This window comes from Carassius auratus, chromosome 28, assembly GCF_003368295.1.
Source record: "Carassius auratus strain Wakin chromosome 28, ASM336829v1, whole genome shotgun sequence".
NCBI lineage: Eukaryota > Metazoa > Chordata > Actinopteri > Cypriniformes > Cyprinidae > Carassius > Carassius auratus.
In genome coordinates this window covers 23,312,232-23,328,843 of record NC_039270.1, presented here as the reverse complement: position 1 = coordinate 23,328,843, position 16,612 = coordinate 23,312,232, and the positions used below count along the sequence as shown (strand labels likewise).

At 37.9% G+C, this 16,612-nt stretch overlaps 2 protein-coding genes and 1 pseudogene across 3 annotated transcripts; 1 reads left to right on the top strand and 2 right to left on the bottom strand.

Moving 5' to 3' along the window:
• Window positions 1-857: 857 nt before the first annotated feature.
• Window positions 858-3,558, bottom strand: LOC113047243 (guanine nucleotide-binding protein G(I)/G(S)/G(O) subunit gamma-10-like). The gene is made up of 3 exons (XM_026208580.1): window positions 3,351-3,558; window positions 2,139-2,265; window positions 858-2,037 (listed from the first exon to the last, which is right to left on the bottom strand). Exons 1-2 carry the CDS (start codon window positions 3,435-3,437, stop codon window positions 2,140-2,142), a joined length of 213 nt encoding a protein of 70 aa, XP_026064365.1. The 5' UTR covers window positions 3,438-3,558; the 3' UTR covers window positions 858-2,037; window position 2,139.
• A 1,336-nt stretch (window positions 3,559-4,894) lies between these two features.
• LOC113047242 (ATP-dependent Clp protease proteolytic subunit, mitochondrial-like) lies at window positions 4,895-9,283 on the top strand (annotated as a pseudogene).
• A 687-nt stretch (window positions 9,284-9,970) lies between these two features.
• On the bottom strand, window positions 9,971-15,206 carry LOC113047241 (aldehyde dehydrogenase family 3 member B1). 2 transcript variants are annotated; one of them, XM_026208579.1, is made up of 10 exons: window positions 15,055-15,206; window positions 13,958-14,130; window positions 13,765-13,875; window positions 13,448-13,568; window positions 12,515-12,600; window positions 12,319-12,400; window positions 11,833-12,225; window positions 10,994-11,160; window positions 10,810-10,909; window positions 9,971-10,718 (listed from the first exon to the last, which is right to left on the bottom strand). In XM_026208579.1, the coding sequence occupies exons 2-10, from the start codon at window positions 14,117-14,119 to the stop codon at window positions 10,519-10,521; spliced, it is 1,422 nt and encodes a 473-aa protein (XP_026064364.1). In that variant the 5' UTR covers window positions 14,120-14,130; window positions 15,055-15,206; the 3' UTR covers window positions 9,971-10,518. The 2 variants fall into 2 exon arrangements, with proteins under 2 accessions (XP_026064364.1, XP_026064362.1); XM_026208577.1 differs by having other exon boundaries at window positions 15,029-15,140.
• Window positions 15,207-16,612: the final 1,406 nt, after the last annotated feature.

Genomic DNA, 16,612 nt, shown 5'->3' with positions numbered 1-16,612 from the left:
TATATTGAGAAAACCTAAGTTGTTCAAATGAACCAATGCTTATTACTAATAAAAATCTATATAAATACATAAATAAGGTTTGCTATTGTTATTACAGTAGGACATTTACAAATTATCTTCATGGAACATGATCTTTACTTATCATTCAAATGATTTTGGGATAAAAGAAAAATCTGTAATTTTGACCAATACATTTTTTTTTTTTTGCCAATTGCTACAAATAAACCCCAGCGACTTGAGATTTGTGCTCCAGGGTCACATAGAATTGTCACAGTTCAATAACATAAATGTTTTGTATTGGAAGATTTCTGAAATGTTAAATATGCAGATAAGGCGTTATCTAATTGAATGTGCGCTAATTTACATACTTTTCCAGAACAGAAATCTGAATATTAGATAAAGCCAGGTTCAAAATCTAGTTTCATTTTCTTGACATTTTAAAAAGTAAATGTTTTTACAGAGGGTTTTTTGGATACCCTTTTTTTTTAAAATTTAAATCAGAAAATACATTGAACACACAGGGAGGAAAACTATACAATGTTATATGAATCAGGTATAAATAAATACTTTTGTGAAAACCTTAATACAGATAGGAATAAAACTTTAAAGTTTGATGCATGTTGGTTGCTACTGGAGATAAACTACTTTATTTTCATTTTAATTCTAGTATTTGTACTAAATTTCTTACTTGAACTAAGTTTTAGCTCAGGTTTATTTTTTTTTTCAGTCATTCATTTCAGTGCTTTAACTCAAAATTTGTTATTTCCCAAGGCAATATTTCTAATAAAAAAAAGAAAAAAAAAAGTTGTAAAAGTTTTAGCATTGGTCGACAATAACCTGGTTACAAACATAAACTATAGTGGTTTCCAGCATATTTATTGCTCTTATTGTTTAAATCACAGACAATTAAATTGGGATCTTGTCCAAAAAAAAACTTTTCAGGCTCAGTCATTTTAATGTATTTATCAATGACATCTTATTTACCAACAACATCTTGATTCAGTTTAGTAAGAAAAAGTGTACAGGTATCTTGCTGCGAATAAATCAGATGTTGCTCTTGTAGGCGCAGTCAACCTTAAAACACAAGACACACACGAGGTACACAGACTGAAAGAGTTAACCATGCAGGACAGCAATAAAACTGACATTTGCATGAATGTCCAGTGGTGGACTGATAAAGATACAGACCAGATATAAGATGAGATCGGAGAGCATGTGAGGGCTCCAGGCCAGATCATACACTCCTAATCATGTGGTGTTCAAACTCTTAGTCTACAAGCATGAGAGCAGCACATATCACTAAAAACAGATAGGAGTCTGCACTCGAGTCTTGTGTTAACACTATAACATTTAAGAAAGGTCAAAAGTATGCAGAAACCTTTACCCACTAGAGTAGAGAAAATTCATTGGAATAAAAAAGTAGTACCTCAGAAAAGTGAATTTATATCCGAAACACAGCATTGATCTTCTTTATCAAAGAGAACCTGAGATTCAAGACATCTCTCTCCTTCAATAGAGCTATGAGCTTAATGCAATTAAAACCTTAAATACATGAGTTCTGTGGCAACAACGGTCCATGTATAGAAACAGAACTGTATCAATAACAAAGAAATTGATTACAACAAGAAAGCACTTAGATTTTTTTCTGTGCAAGGCTTGTATTCAAATGAACCCGTCTACACAGTAAAAAATAAAATGCATGAATTATTTTTTGCATATTTGTCCTCACATTTCCAGTGGACTGTTTGACCAACAAATTACTTTAATTTCCTCCTGCTAGTGTAACTTTAGCACTACCATGGCTTTATTCAACGGTATACAAATTAAACAATTTCAAATCACTTCTCAGCGGTTTTCTTCATAACTCACATCGCCGAACGGGAAAGACTTCAAGTCCCAATGCAGCTTACAGAATTAAACAGTTTAGTGTGATAGTAGTGACGATAAGCAGCTCTGCTGTAATGTGAAGGGATCGGAGGGTTGTGGAGTGAAAACATCCAAGTGGAAGAAGAACGTTCTCAAGCTTTTCCACGACTCCTTGAGAGGGAAGACAGAGACAGACGTTCACTTTTCTGTTTATGTTTCACTTCAACAGGAAATTTCTAAGAGGAAAGAAACACTGAGCTGATTGTTGGTACCTCAGAAGAGCGCACATGATTTGGGTGGGCGAAAGGGGTTGTCGCTCGATGGCACCCCCATGAGGAGAGGGTCCTTGTGGGCATTTTGCAAGCAGAATGCCTTCAGCTCAGCCGCAGCTTGAGAAACCTAAGACAGATTCAATAAAACACAGACGGACAGAGAAACACACGTGAAGAGTTCAGATGCAAAAGCTTAGTGCCTTAATACTTTTTTCCTCAGGCTCCCATACTTACGTTCAGTTATTTCACTTTAATGGCAATAAAAGAACCCATTCATGTTATTAATTTCATTAAAGTGAAATGACTAAATATAAACATAGGAGCTTGAGGAAAAAGTAGCAAGGCACTAAAACAGTTTTTATTTTAAAGTTTACCGGTTTTGCATCTTAAAATGCCATGTAGATGTATGAATATACAGATAAAGGGGGTTTGTAAGGTTTTGCATCTTAAAATGCCATGTAGATGTATGAATATACAGATAAAGGGGGTTTGTAAGGTTTTGCATCTTAAAATGTCATGTAGATGTATGGATCTACAGATAAAGGGGGTTTGTAAGGTTTTGCATCTTAAAATGTCATGTAGATGTATGGATCTACAGATAAAGGGGGTTTGTGGAGCAGTAAAGACTCTTTTGTTGTCACACGGTGCTAGTAATCACGCGGTCAGAAGTTACAGAGTTTATTTGATTCCTGATAAACTCAGTAATAACACACAAAGCCCTGGGTTGTGTTTAAAATAGCGTGTTTGGGGCCAGTGGGAACTAATATAGATTTGGATTTTCCCGGCCAACAAACGTGACACTGTGTCACACTCACACACTTACAATCAACAAAGAGCTTCACTGTGCGCGGAGCTGCGCGCGACCACAACCTCAGAGGCTTTATGTGTTCAAATGTATTAAATATTAGATGACAACCTGTGTTAGCATTCCTTTAAAAACAAGCTGTCACCTGCTGAAAACGAAGGTAATGGCAACATGCCGTAATATAGAAGGCATTCCACGGAAAAAGCTGACAAACAGATAACATTTTTCATCACGCTTCAGTTGCATTAGGTAACGTTATGTTGCAAGTGCTCTCACATGCACCGATAAAAACAGCACAATAATTACACGAAGCAGCAGGATGTTCGGACAGGATCAACAAGTTTATCTAGTCACACCCTGTTAACAAAGATTTCCAGTCTTTTTGGTTTTTATTTTCTTGTGCTCACCTTAATTCTGCGGATTTCTGCTTCAAATCGCAGCTGCTTGACGCTTTTCTGCAGACTGACCAAACCGCCGGCGCTGTTATTCGACATGACTCCTGACAGATCCAGAAAGTTTTTCACACTGTCGACACGAGCCTGACTTCGGCAGTAACCGGCTCAGCTGCGCCCCTGTAGTTGACGATTGGTTTGGCACTGCGACGGCGCAGAGGACACCTGTTGATGAGTTCCTCACCTGTGAATCAAGCCAGCAATACATACAAATAAGTACATCCGGAAGGAAGCCCTCAGAGTTTATGAGTTTATCATATTTTCTAGAACACTCAGAGTAAACCTGTCTACAGTTTACATTTTCATTCGGACATTACTAGTATGTTTATTACTCCATTCTTCTTTTAGGCTGTTCATACAATGAAGACAATTTCAGGATTCACTAACAAATGAATGAACACGTGTGTATTGTTGTGGATTAGGTGGGTGAGGTGTTGCATTATTATTGTTAGTTACTTAATATTCAAGCTAATAAGACAAAAATACAGCTATTTTTCATTACTTTCCTTTCATAAAAGGTTCTAGGCGAGCCTGCGGTGAGTGGCGCCATCTGGCGTTGTTTTATTATATGACAGCGGATGCGCTTCACCAGAGCCGCTCCGCGAGTGGAGACCTCAGTCAACCGTTTGCTGTTTGAATGAAAGTCAGTGGAATAGATGTGTGGAAAATCTACATTTATTTTACCGAGTCATAAGATCGAAAATCTATTTTTTTTTTTTTTTTACCAGCGAGACAGACTAATATTAAATAATAACATACAAAACATGATATGAAAACAACAACAACAAAAATTGTCAAAAGTATAAAGTTTTTTTTTTCAATTAAAATTGAAAGAAGCAAATTTCTTGTATTTTAAAGATGACTTAACTGTATTAACAATATTACTAAACTTGAAGGACACAATTCAAATGGTTACAAACTGGATGTTTCAAGCTCATTAAATCAACAGTTTACCAAAGGTACACTACAGTTCAAGTCATTAGGGTCTGTTTGAATTTGTAAAAAACATAAAGCCTAAAATAAAATAAATAAATATGTGCATTCAGAAAGGATTAATATAACTGGCAGTAAAGACTTTCACATTGTTTTAAAATATGTCTTTTTCATATAAATGCTGTTCCATTGAGCTTTCTAAGAATCATGGAAAAAAACATCCTGAGATCTAAAATAATATAAAACATAGTATTTTCAAGATTGATAATAATACGATTTTTTTACTGCAATTTTGCGACACTTGTATTGGATCAACAAACGTCCAGATCATAGACTGTATAATAATTAATACAGGCGTGCAGTTGTAGACGCACACAGTGAACGCAGACCGTTACAAAAATGAGGGATGGCTTACATATCGAGGCCCATAGAAACAGTCGCTGGCATCTGCGTATCTATATCCAAAGTCACATATACGCTCTCTCTACATTCCAACTCTTTCTTCATTAGAGAGTCTCTGGTTTTACTTTAATATCACATCCGGGTCAATAGGGGTCGCGTGAGGGTTGCTCAACAGAAACATGTTGTTACGTGTAAGTATCAAAATACCTTTTGTAAATTAACCACTAATTCTAAAAACAAATATGTCTCTGTGTGCGAAACAACTTAGTAGTGCAGCGTTAGTGGCAGTAATTATAAACGCGCTATTGTACAACTATTCTTTAGCTAGCAAGAGTGCTTTATGTTAAATCGAAGTACCTTTAAGTTTTGCTCGTTTTCAGAAAACGTCGGTTTTTAACAGACACGTAAAGTAATGTAATCAGCCTGATTTGTGCTCTGTTTGATGTTAAACTCGCCACTGAAACGTCCTGACGTCTTTTTGACCCCCGCTCCTCATCCTCGTGACTGTTTGACCCCCACTCCTCATCTTCTGCTCCTCATCCTCGTGTCTGTTTGACCCCTGCTCCTCATCCTCGTGTCTGTCTGACCCCCGCTCTTCATCCTCGTGTCTGTCTGACCCATGCTCCTCATCCTTGTGTCTGTTTGACCCCCGCTCCTCATCCTCGTATCTGTCTGACCCATGCTCCTCATCCTCGTATCTGTCTGACCCCCGCTCCTCATCCTCGTGTCTGTCTGACCCCCGCTCCTCATCCTCGTGTCTGTCTGACCCCCGCTCCTCATCCTCGTATCTGTCTGACCCATGCTCCTCATCCTCGTATCTGTCTGACCCCCGCTCCTCATCCTCGTGTCTGTCTGATCCCCGCTCCTCATCCTCGTGTCTGTTTGACCATTGCTCCTCATCCTCGTATATGTTTGACCATTGCTCCTCATCCTCGTGTCTGTTTGACCCCCGCTCCTCATCCTCGTGTCTGTTTGACCATTGCTCCTCATCCTCGTATATGTTTGACCATTGCTCCTCATCCTCGTATATGTTTGACCCCCGCTCCTCATCCTCGTGTCTGTTTGACCATTGCTCCTCATCCTCGTATATGTTTGACCATTGCTCCTCATCCTCGTATATGTTTGACCCCCGCTCCTCATCCTCGTGTCTGTTTGACCCCCGCTCCTCATCCTCGTGTCTGTTTGACCATTGCTCCTCATCCTCGTGTCTGTTTGACCCCCGCTCCTCATCCTCGTGTCTGTTTGACCATTGCTCCTCATCCTCGTGTCTGTTTGACCATTGCTCCTCATCCTCGTGTCTGTTTGACCCCTGCTCCTCATCCTCGTGTCTGTTTGACCCCCGCTCCTCATCCTCGTGTCTGTTTGACCATTGCTCCTCATCCTCGTGTCTGTTTGACCCCCGCTCCTCATCCTCGTGTCTGTTTGACCATTGCTCCTCATCCTCGTGTCTGTTTGACCCCCTCTCCTCATCCTCGTGTCTGTTTGACCCCCGCTCCTCATCCTCGTGTCTGTTTGACCCCCGCTCCTCATCCTCGTTTCTGTTTTACCATTGCTCCTCATCCTCGTGTCTGTTTGACCCCTGCTCCTCATCCTCGTATCTGTCTGACCCCCGCTCCTCATCCTCTTGTCTGTTGTCTCTGCAGAGGGTCTTACAGTGTGGTGTTTCTGCGCTCAGAGTGAGTCGGTCTGTTCATCAGAGTGCGCCCTGGAGAAGTCCACTCATACCTATAGTTGTGGAGCAGACGGTAAGAGCACATCAGTGCCACTTTTCTTCATAGGTTACTTTAAACTGATCATCTAGTATCAAGAAGTTACTTTTAGAGCCTATTGTAAATGCAGTACTTCAACAGTGCAGCTCTAGTTTTGCAGGAACTTGACGGCTACTTTAATGAAAAGTCTTGTCTGTTTCAGGGCCGAGGAGAGCGTGCATATGACATCTACTCAAGGCTGCTACGAGAGAGAATCATCTGTGTTATGGGTCCAGTAAGTTCACATGCAAGGAAAGACATTTTTCAGAAAGCCCTTTTATTGTCAGTTTTTCTGTCCCTCTCTTTCTCTAGATCGATGACTCTGTAGCTTCTCTGGTGATCGCTCAGCTGCTCTTTCTCCAGTCTGAGAGCAACAACAAGCCTATTCACATGTACATCAACAGTCCTGGTGAGAAACATTACTGCAGGGACATAAAAAAAAAGATCTGATCATGATGTTTATTCAGATGGCCGTCTTTGGTCTTAATCTATCCCGTTTTAAATTTTCAGATTTGATTGATACCTGTATGGGAATCCAGTTTCACATTCTTACAGTATAGTAAATTAGAAGGCAAATGTTTACTTATGCACTACTGTATGCTGTACACAAAAAGCCACTTGCTCTACATTGTGGAGAATGGAGTCAGTTCTTTGTTTACTTCAGTGACTTCACTTTTCTTTCCCAGCGTCATGATTTTGATCGTCAAACACCCAAAAAAAAAAAAAAAAAATTCTAAAATAGACTGAAAATTCTGAAAAACCTGTTGGATACAATCTTCTAAAAGTCTTCTGTCATTTAATGAATAGTTTATAAAAAAAAATTATAACAAGGTGAAATGCCTTTAAGGAGCATTTCTACGAACACCCCCCCCCCACCCTTCAGGTTGTGGCACACGTGTTTTTTCTGTGATTTTTATAAAGTAAATCTATGAATAAATGTTATATTGTTAGCACTATAGAAAAACCATGTTAAAATGCATCAAATATTGATACAACAGGCATTCGAGGAATTTTTATTTGTACAACATACATATTTGTAACCATTATTGCATATGATTAAATGTTTTGATCCCACAATGAAAACTACAGAGCTTTGATTATAAATCTATACAAATAAGTATCTTTCTGTGATATATCACTGGGAGAAATAGTGACAACTGATATTTATATGTATTTTATACAATTAGTTTGCTGTACTGTTAAAAAGATCCCACTGATTTACATTACAACCTTTCATCTCACCTTTTGGCCATATAAATATCAGTAACTGCACCAAATTGCATATGTTTGCTTAACTTGGGCCTCTGAATTAAATTGTAGTATTTTGTTTTCCGCTCTTCGAGTATGAGCTCCATATTTTTTTTTTATTATAAGAAACAAAGGCCTGTTGTATCAAATAGGATACTTAACAAAAAACTTTTGACATTTTGTTTAAAGGTTCAATTAACTTATTTGAAAAAAAAAACAAAAACTGTAAATGATCATAATTTAATTGTCACATGTCAGGGTTTGCATGTTTGAACATTTTTGGTACACAGAATAAGTAAGAAAAAAAAAGAAAAGTGAATCAATACATGCTTTTTGTTTTTGATATTCCCTACACAAATGTTTGAAGGCAGCAGTCTATGTTTTTTGTCTCCGTCTGGCAGGTGGTGTGATTACGGCTGGACTTGCGATCTATGACACCATGCAGTACATCTTAAACCCCATCTCCACCTGGTGTGTGGGTCAGGCAGCCAGTATGGGCAGCCTGCTTCTGGCCGCAGGAACCGCAGGCATGAGGCATTCCCTGCCCAATGCCCGGATCATGGTGCACCAGCCCTCCGGAGGAGCAAGGGTAAGAATGTGGGACAAAAGAATGGGGAGGGAGCAGCAGTCACGACTTTAACAGCAGTATTTATGATTTCAGGGGCAAGCAACAGATATTGCCATCCAGGCTGAGGAGATTCTCAAACTTAAAAGACAGATCAACAACATATATTGCAAACACACAGGGCAGCCTTTGGAGACTTTAGGTCATTTTTCTGTTCTAAATCTGTCATTAGTATTATAATGCATTTAAACAAATATTTGTAATTAACTTAATTTTGCATGACTTCCTGACATGATTTTCTGTTGTCCTCGCTCAGAGAGCGTTATGGAGCGAGACCGGTACATGAGCCCGATGGAAGCGCAGGATTTCGGGATCATCGACAAGGTCCTGGTTCATCCACCACAGGCTGGGCAGGATGAGCCGGAACTTATACAAAAGAGCCCAGCAGCCCTGCGACAACCTCCAGCTCCCCTCAACCTCAAACCTCTGAGCCGGGCCTGTCCGGCAGCAGCCCTCCCTCTTCATACAAGCCGGAGCCCTGAAAGAGACTCCCAGCAGGAGCGAGTCGACCACTGCTTCAGTGTCTGCTTCAGTGTCTGCTTCGGCAGATGTTTGAGGGGACAGTCACCAGATCACAAATCATAATCTGAACCTTGTGACCTTGCTTTTGTACCTTTTATTGAGGATCGCTAAACCTAGTCCTGAGACAGTACTGGAATCTGAACAAAGATACTCAGTCTAGTTCTTCTGTTTGTATGACGTTCATATAAAGGTATCTTTAGCAAGAATTAGGTTCATTGTAAGCAATCTAGATGAGAACACATACTTACAACACAGGGCTTCAAGTCTGTATTATTTGGATGTGTGTTACCATGTCCCACAATATACTTTGTTGTAAATGTGCCCCTCATTTAATATAATCCATGTCAAAATTATTTAGAGCAAGAGATTTTATGGATGAATATTCAAATAAATCATTGGTTAAATATGGATGGTTTTTCTGTCTTTTGAAATCCGAATATTTGACCTAAGGTACACCCCATTTTAAAACTTTTGGGTCTGTATGAATCTTTTAATTAGAAATATGTACATTTATTCTGCAAGTATATGTTAAATTGATCAGATGTGTCAGTGAAGGCTTTTAATTTTTTTCAAAATATGTCTGTTTCAAATAAATGCAGTTCTTTTGTGCTTTCTCTTCATCAAAGAATCAGGAAAAATGTATCCTGTATTCTACAATAATATAAAACAGCACAGCTGTTTTTAACATTGATAATGAGAAAGGTTTCTTGAGCAGCAGATCAGCTGGAGTAATGGAATAAATTATATTTAAAATGTAAAAAACAAGCACAAATTAAAACAGAAAAAGCTAAATTGTAATACTTCACAATCTTACTGTATTTTTGACCCAATTAATCCTTACTTTGAAGGCATATGATAATTTAAAAATATTACAAATCTCAAGCTATTTAACAGTACTAAAGATAAAAATAATTTATTTTACATTATGATGTAGGTGATGTTATTTTCTAATGATGTCATGCTATGTATACCAAATTTTCAGAAAACAAAATATAGGCCTATATGTATAAAAATGTAAGCTGCATGTTTCTGAGCGGTTTCTTAAAACAAACAAAAAAAAAAAGAACAAATGCAATAACAATACAAATAAATCCTCATTATGCGTATTGAGGGCAAACATGTTTATCAGACTTTATTTTTGTACTCAATGTTATAGATGAAAAGTATACAACTCATAAACTAGAAATGCTACTTGATATTCTCACTAAACAGAAAACCCTAAACTATTACGAGCTATACAGCAAAATATGTAACAGTAAGGTAATGTAGCATCTTTACTAAGTAAAATAATGCTTTTCCACTTTAGTGTTCGATAATAACAGATGAAAATTAGCACATAAAGAGTTGAGTAGTGTATTTGAACAATGGTAAAATAAACTCATTCTTTTCTGAGTAAATGGCCTCATTTCTCTCATGATAGAAGCATCCGGAAGAAGTGACTTTTCTCAATGCTGACCTCTGGTGGTGTTTTGAATGACCTCACAATGGAAAATCCACAGATGAGGTTTGTGTTTCTGACCAAACTCTCTGGAAAACCTTGGTGAACGCCGAACCAGATTTGTTTTTGTTCCTTGGTTACAATCTGCTTCATTGACAAAATCTAAAAAAAAATGGGCATCCTCAAAGTGAGCGTCAGACTCAGCGCTCACATAACAGAACATGCTGCCCACCCCTTCTTCTTGGCGGTGGTGGCCCAGCGCAGCCAGCTGAGATTGCTTTCGTTATAGGGGGGGTAGCGCAGCACATTGACGCACTCCAGCAGCCAGCTCCTCATCATGCAGCCACGCTTGTGACTGAACGTCTCAAAGCCCCAGCGACCGTGGTAGTTGCCCATCCCACTTGCGCCTGGGAAAGATGAAAAAAATATCTGATTTCACCTTTACTCAAAAAAAAAATCTGGGTTATTATTACATGAAAGGAATGTAGCCAGCCTTACCAACTCCTCCGAAGGGTAATCCAGGCAGGGACATGTGAACGATCCCATCATTGGAACAGAAGCCTCCACTGCTGGTCCTCTCAAGAACGGTAGTCACAACCTTCACAAACATAGAGATGCATAGCTTTATCGCCTGCTTCACACTTCACTCATGTTAAGGACTTTTGTTTTGTTCCTTCCTTACCTGAGATTCATCAGAGAAGGCGTAGAGTGCCAGGGGCTTCTCTCTCTCGTTGACGAAATTGATTGCTTCATCGAGAGACTTGATGGTGATAATAGGGAGGATGGGGCCAAAAATCTCCTCCTGCATTAAAGCATCGGACTCTATGACATCCACGATGACAGTGGGGGCTGAGACAATCCATGAAAAAGCAAGAGAAGAAGCTCAAAATGCAAGACCAGTTTAGCTCCCTACTAATTCTTTTATATAAATATATACTGTAATTTATGGAAATTCAGTAAGTCATGCAGAAACCCATGCATTCTGAAAATACATACAACATACTAAGGCAGTAGCAATAAAGTTTAAGATAACAGCATTTATTTGAAGTATAAATCTTTTGTAACATTATGTCTCATTAAAAAAATCTTACTGTCCCCAAACTTTTGAGTACCGTATTTTCCGGACTATAAGACACACTTTTTTTCATAGTTTGGCTGGTTCTGCGACTTATAGTCAGGTGCGACTTATTTATCAAAATTAATTTGACATGAACCAAGAGAAATGAACTAAAAATGAATCAAGATAAAACATTACCGTCTCCAGCCGCGAGAGGGCGCTCTGCTGCTCAGTTCTCCTGTAGTCTACACTGAGCAGCATAGAGCGCCCTCTAGCGGCTGTAGACGGTAATGTTTTCTCTTGATTCTTAATGAATGCGACTTATAGTCCAGTGCGACTTATATATGTTTTTTTCCTCATCATGACGTATTTTTGGACTGATACGACTTATATTCAGCTGCGACCTATAGTCCGAAAAATACGGTATATATGTATATACTGAATATGTAACCTTGTTTACTAACCAATGTACTTGGTCTTCTTGTCACTCTCTCCTCCTATCACAATCTTTCCCTCAGACTTTTTTAGCAGCTCAACCAGTCGGTCCCAGTGCCTGTCTGTCACGATACGGCCCAGATCTGGGCTTTGCTGGGGATCAGATCCGTAGAAACTCTCCAGAGCCTCTTTTATAAAAGGTAACAGCGCATCTCTCGTCTCAGTAGTGCATAAAACATAGTCTGGAGCCACACAACTCTGTCCTGTATTGAAAAACTTGGCCCACACCAGCCTCTTAGCAGCAGCTTTCATGTCTAGGCGGCCATATATCAAGCAGGGGCACTTTCCGCCCAGCTCCAGAGTAACTGGGGTAAGGTGCACCGCTGCGGCCAGCAGGATGCAACGAGCCACTGACTGCGAGCCTGGAGGAGAGAAGACTTGGGATGTTGAAGCAAATATAGAAGGGTGACAACTTTTTTCTTGGATCTGTCATTGATTACAATGCAAACTCTAACCTGTGTAGAAGATATGATCAAATCGATTCTCCAGCAATGTCTTGGTCTCTTCTGCTCCACCACAAACGACTGCATAACACTCCTATGAGACAAAACACATATGACACAAACAAACCCATTTACAGGAGAAGGGTTACAAACCTTAGCATGAACACAGTAGCACAGTTAGATCATATGGGTCTTTCCCAAGGGTTACCTGGGACAGGTACTTAGGAATGAGTTCAGCAAGAAGCTTTTCGGTTGCTCGACTTATTTCTGATGGCTTCAGAATAGCACAGTTGCCTGTTAAAAAGATGTGAATGAGTTAAACATATAGCAGATGTGCCTCCTCAGATTAATGAGCTAATGGATTTCCAAAGGACATTTTTTTTCTTCTTCTTTTCTTTATATTTGATAATCAAGTTCTATGATGAGTGTCAAAATTAGTAGTTTCCCAAAAGTAGAAGCTCAAATATGTCCTTTACCCTTTGTAATTTGTGCAGAATCACTAGGTTTTTTTGTGTGGGTGGTAGGTGGAATATGTCACACAACCAAAGGGTTTTAGCACATAATATGTATTATGTATCCATTTAAATATCAGCCTTTGTTAAAATTAAGCATGCTAGAGAATCTGTGTTTTGCAAAATGTGTTGCTAACTAAATCGATAGCAACAGTACATTATACTATTTATTAATATTATTTGTCAATTAGCAGACGCTTTTATCCAAAGCGACTTACAAATGACGACAATGGAAGCAATAAAAAAACAAACAAAAAAAGAGCAATGATATATAAGTGCTATAACAAGTCTCAGTTAGCTTGACGCAGTAGTAGTAGACATTATTAATGTATGTTCTCACTTTAGTTCAGAATTCAATAGTAGTCCATATAATTGGGTGTGAAAATATTGCAGTAATTATTCCAGTGAAAACTTGAAGTAACGTTTTATTATATAAAAAAAAAACTGGATTTATTCTGAGTTTTTAATTGCAAAGTCAATTCCTCTGTTTGACACCACTGGACTATCATGATGCTCAGTCTTAGGAAGATGTGCCAGAACTGTCACTGGTGCTCCCTTTAAAATAAAAACTAGGTTCATGACGCCCCTGTATTTAAGGGGTATATAACAGAAAAAGATATAGATTGTACCTGCCGCAATTGCACCAATCAAAGGTAACAGAATTAGATGAAGAGGATAATTCCATGCTCCAATAATCAGAACAACACCTAACGGCTCGCTTCGTACAAAACAGTCATCCAACTTTGTTGCCTGAAATACAAGTGAAATGGAGAGAGAAAACTAATTAAAGCATTTTAAGAGATCAATCTCAACCTGCATTGACCAGACCCTTGAAGGTTTTCTGCTGAATTATATCTTTGGAGCATTTTGTTAAAATATACATAGCTGCTGTATGTGTTAAAGGTGCAATAAAGTTGATATAATTATATATTAGTGTGGATCTCACCAGGTTTGTGCCCACATAAGTGGGCTGCATCCAGGTTTGCAGGTTGCTGATGGCGTAGCAAATGTCATTCACCACTATTTCAATCTCTGACAGCACTGTTTCAAACTTGGGCTGCAGGGCAGATGAGAATGAAGCATCACTTGTGCGTTGATCTTAAAAGTACTTGTGTGTCTGTCAACCTGTGACCTCATACCTTAGCAAGGTCTTCATGCAAGGCCTCTAAAATCTGGTTTTCGTTGTCTTCAAACAGTGACATCATGGCCTCCAGCTGAGTCAAGCGGAAGTGCATAGGAAGGGTCACACCTGAGCGGAAAGCAGCCCGCAGCCTCTCCAGCACCTGTTTCTGGCTCTCCATTGCGAGAACACCTGTGTTGGAGATAGCAGAGGAAGTGTACACAACATTTAGAACAGGAGAGTTTCAGATAAAACACTCTAATTAATAGATGTCTCAGAGATCTATGTGTGTGTTTTTTTTCATTGAACAATATATGAGGCCCTGAACAAAATCCTCCAATCATGTGTGTATTTATTGTACTTGAAGTGCAATAATTTAAATGTGTTTCCCCACACACAAACGCAAAGCTGCCACATGATTACACAGCAATCACAGACGACTGTGATTAGTTCATTCTGACCAGCGCTGAGAAAAGTAACAAGAACCAGACAAGACCGTTGACGTCCGGAGGTTGTCTGTCTTGAAAATAAATGAACGAATGACACGACACTGGTGTACTTTAATAGATTCAGAAGCTAAAAATCAGACTGGATAGTTACAATATGACAATTTAAATTGTAGGCCACTTTGCACCTCACAAATGACAAACAACTTCTAGACCACGAAGCCTCGCCCATTTAGTCTTAATCTAATCTACCCGCATTTCTGTTTTATCTCCCGATTCCTTGGCTAAAAGTTGCCTTACATAGAAAGAGAAGTTATTTTGTTCTATTAAAATGCCATTTCCTTTTTTTCTTACGAGCCCATCAACACAGGAAGAGAGATGCAGAGATTTTTAGTCTCGTATGTCACTTCACCACTGCTTGTCTCTCAGCTCTTCCTAATACTTTACACAACGCTATTGTATTTATTGTACTCTGCTTATTGCCATGCCACAAAAATGCAATATAAAATGGAAACTAGAGAACAACATTAGATTAACGAGACAACGCACTGATTTATAAAACGTGCATGATAAACCAGAAGCCCTTTACAAGACCACCCACGTGTTACAAACTTTACATAACGAGAATAATCTTATAAACGTACCTTTTTCTATTAAAAACACCACTTACTGGAACAGCCCACTGTTTTTCACTGTAACACGTGAAGAGTGAAGACGAGTTCCGGGTTTTCGCGTTTAATTCAGAAAATTCAAGTTTGTCGAGTTTGTTTGGTATAACGTTAGTCATTCTGCAGCCCGAAAAACCTGCTGTTTAGTTTATTGCGACAGAAACAAGGAAAAACTGCAAACGATATATAAATATTATATTAAACAAAGATGCGACATTTAATCTAACACAGTGTATTTATGTAATTCCGAAAAATATTTTCATATACCGAAATGTTTAAATTATATAGAATTTGCATACAATAATTCACTTATCAGGCTCCGCTTCAATTTTAGACTAATTTTGTTAAAGCAAGACTACGATATGTGTGGCTCAAACACAGGGTGTTATTGAAACTATTGCACTAATTGGCTTGTGCATACAGGGTTTCTGCAGGTTTAATGAAACCTTTTTAAAAACCTTTTTAAGACCAAGAAAGAAAATTAAAGGAATATATTGAAGGAAACAAACACAATAGGCTATTGCAAATGTCTAAAGATCATAAAGTGAGTTGTATTAGCAACACTTTAAAGTTATATAATATACTATAAATATATAACTTTAAATATATAGATATAATAAAAGTTACCTAATGAATCAGTGCAAACGTCTTAAAGCAAGATACAATCAACAGAGTGAGATTTAATCAGTGTGAAACTGGTACAAAAATAAAGTTAATTTATGATAAAAAGCAACAACAAACAAAACAGGAACAATCAGTTGCCATTGTGTTTGTAAATGTCAACTTCATTACTTGGGATGCACCCCATATTTCTTGTTTTGACCAGAAACTCAATTAATTTTGTTCAGTTTTTTAAGCTTTCATTATACACTTGCAATTCAAGTAAATGTATCTTGATTTAATGATGTCTAGATAGTTGTATTTGAAAACAAAAATACTGGAAAATGTATATATATAAAAAATGTTATGCCCTGACTTTATGAATTTAAGACTATGAATATAAGCCTTTTTAATATATGCAAAGCCCTAATATATGGATGTAAAATTAGGTCAATTTTTATAGTACTTCAAAAGGTACATTAAATTCTTGTCTGCAGGAATGTGATCTAATTATGAAAGGAAGTGATTCATGTGATATCACTACTGGTTTCTGTGAATGTTGATCCATGTGTACTTTTAAACCATATAAATAACACAAAGGTCATTCAGATATTAATTAACTTATTTATTGTTTGTTTGTTTTGAGATGTACAAGCTAAATGGCTTAATGTTTGCCATTTAGTGCCTATAAGAGATGCCCTCATGCATTGCATTATAATAAAAAAGCATATATTCTGGGTATACATTTAAAAAGTTAAGTTTTATTCATTTGATGTTAATTATGTTTTTTTTCTTTACACAATTTATGATTTTGATGTTTTTTGAGACAGATTTTAATGTATATTATTTTATGAAAATATTCAATAATTAAAATAAACCCAAAATGCAATGTTGACTGGAAAAAGAAAATAAAAAAGCTAATGCACAGGTGCATGGCACAGCTGTTAATGTTTTGACTAA

What these genes read in the sequence shown, in the direction of transcription:
- LOC113047243 (XM_026208580.1), bottom strand. Translation starts at nt 3,437, where the DNA reads ATGTCGAATAACAGCGCCGGCGGTTTGGTCAGTCTGCAGAAAAGCGTC. An exon ending in CAGAAATCCGCAGAATTAAG is followed by an intron (nt 2,266 to 3,350) that starts GTGAGCACAAGA and finishes AATCTGTCTTAG; the next exon opens with GTTTCTCAAGCTGCGGCTGA.
- LOC113047241 (XM_026208579.1), bottom strand. Translation starts at nt 14,119, where the DNA reads ATGGAGAGCCAGAAACAGGTGCTGGAGAGGCTGCGGGCTGCTTTCCGC. An exon ending in TGCATGAAGACCTTGCTAAG is followed by an intron (nt 13,876 to 13,957) that starts GTATGAGGTCAC and finishes TCTGCCCTGCAG; the next exon opens with CCCAAGTTTGAAACAGTGCT. An exon ending in CTTATGTGGGCACAAACCTG is followed by an intron (nt 13,569 to 13,764) that starts GTGAGATCCACA and finishes CTTGTATTTCAG; the next exon opens with GCAACAAAGTTGGATGACTG.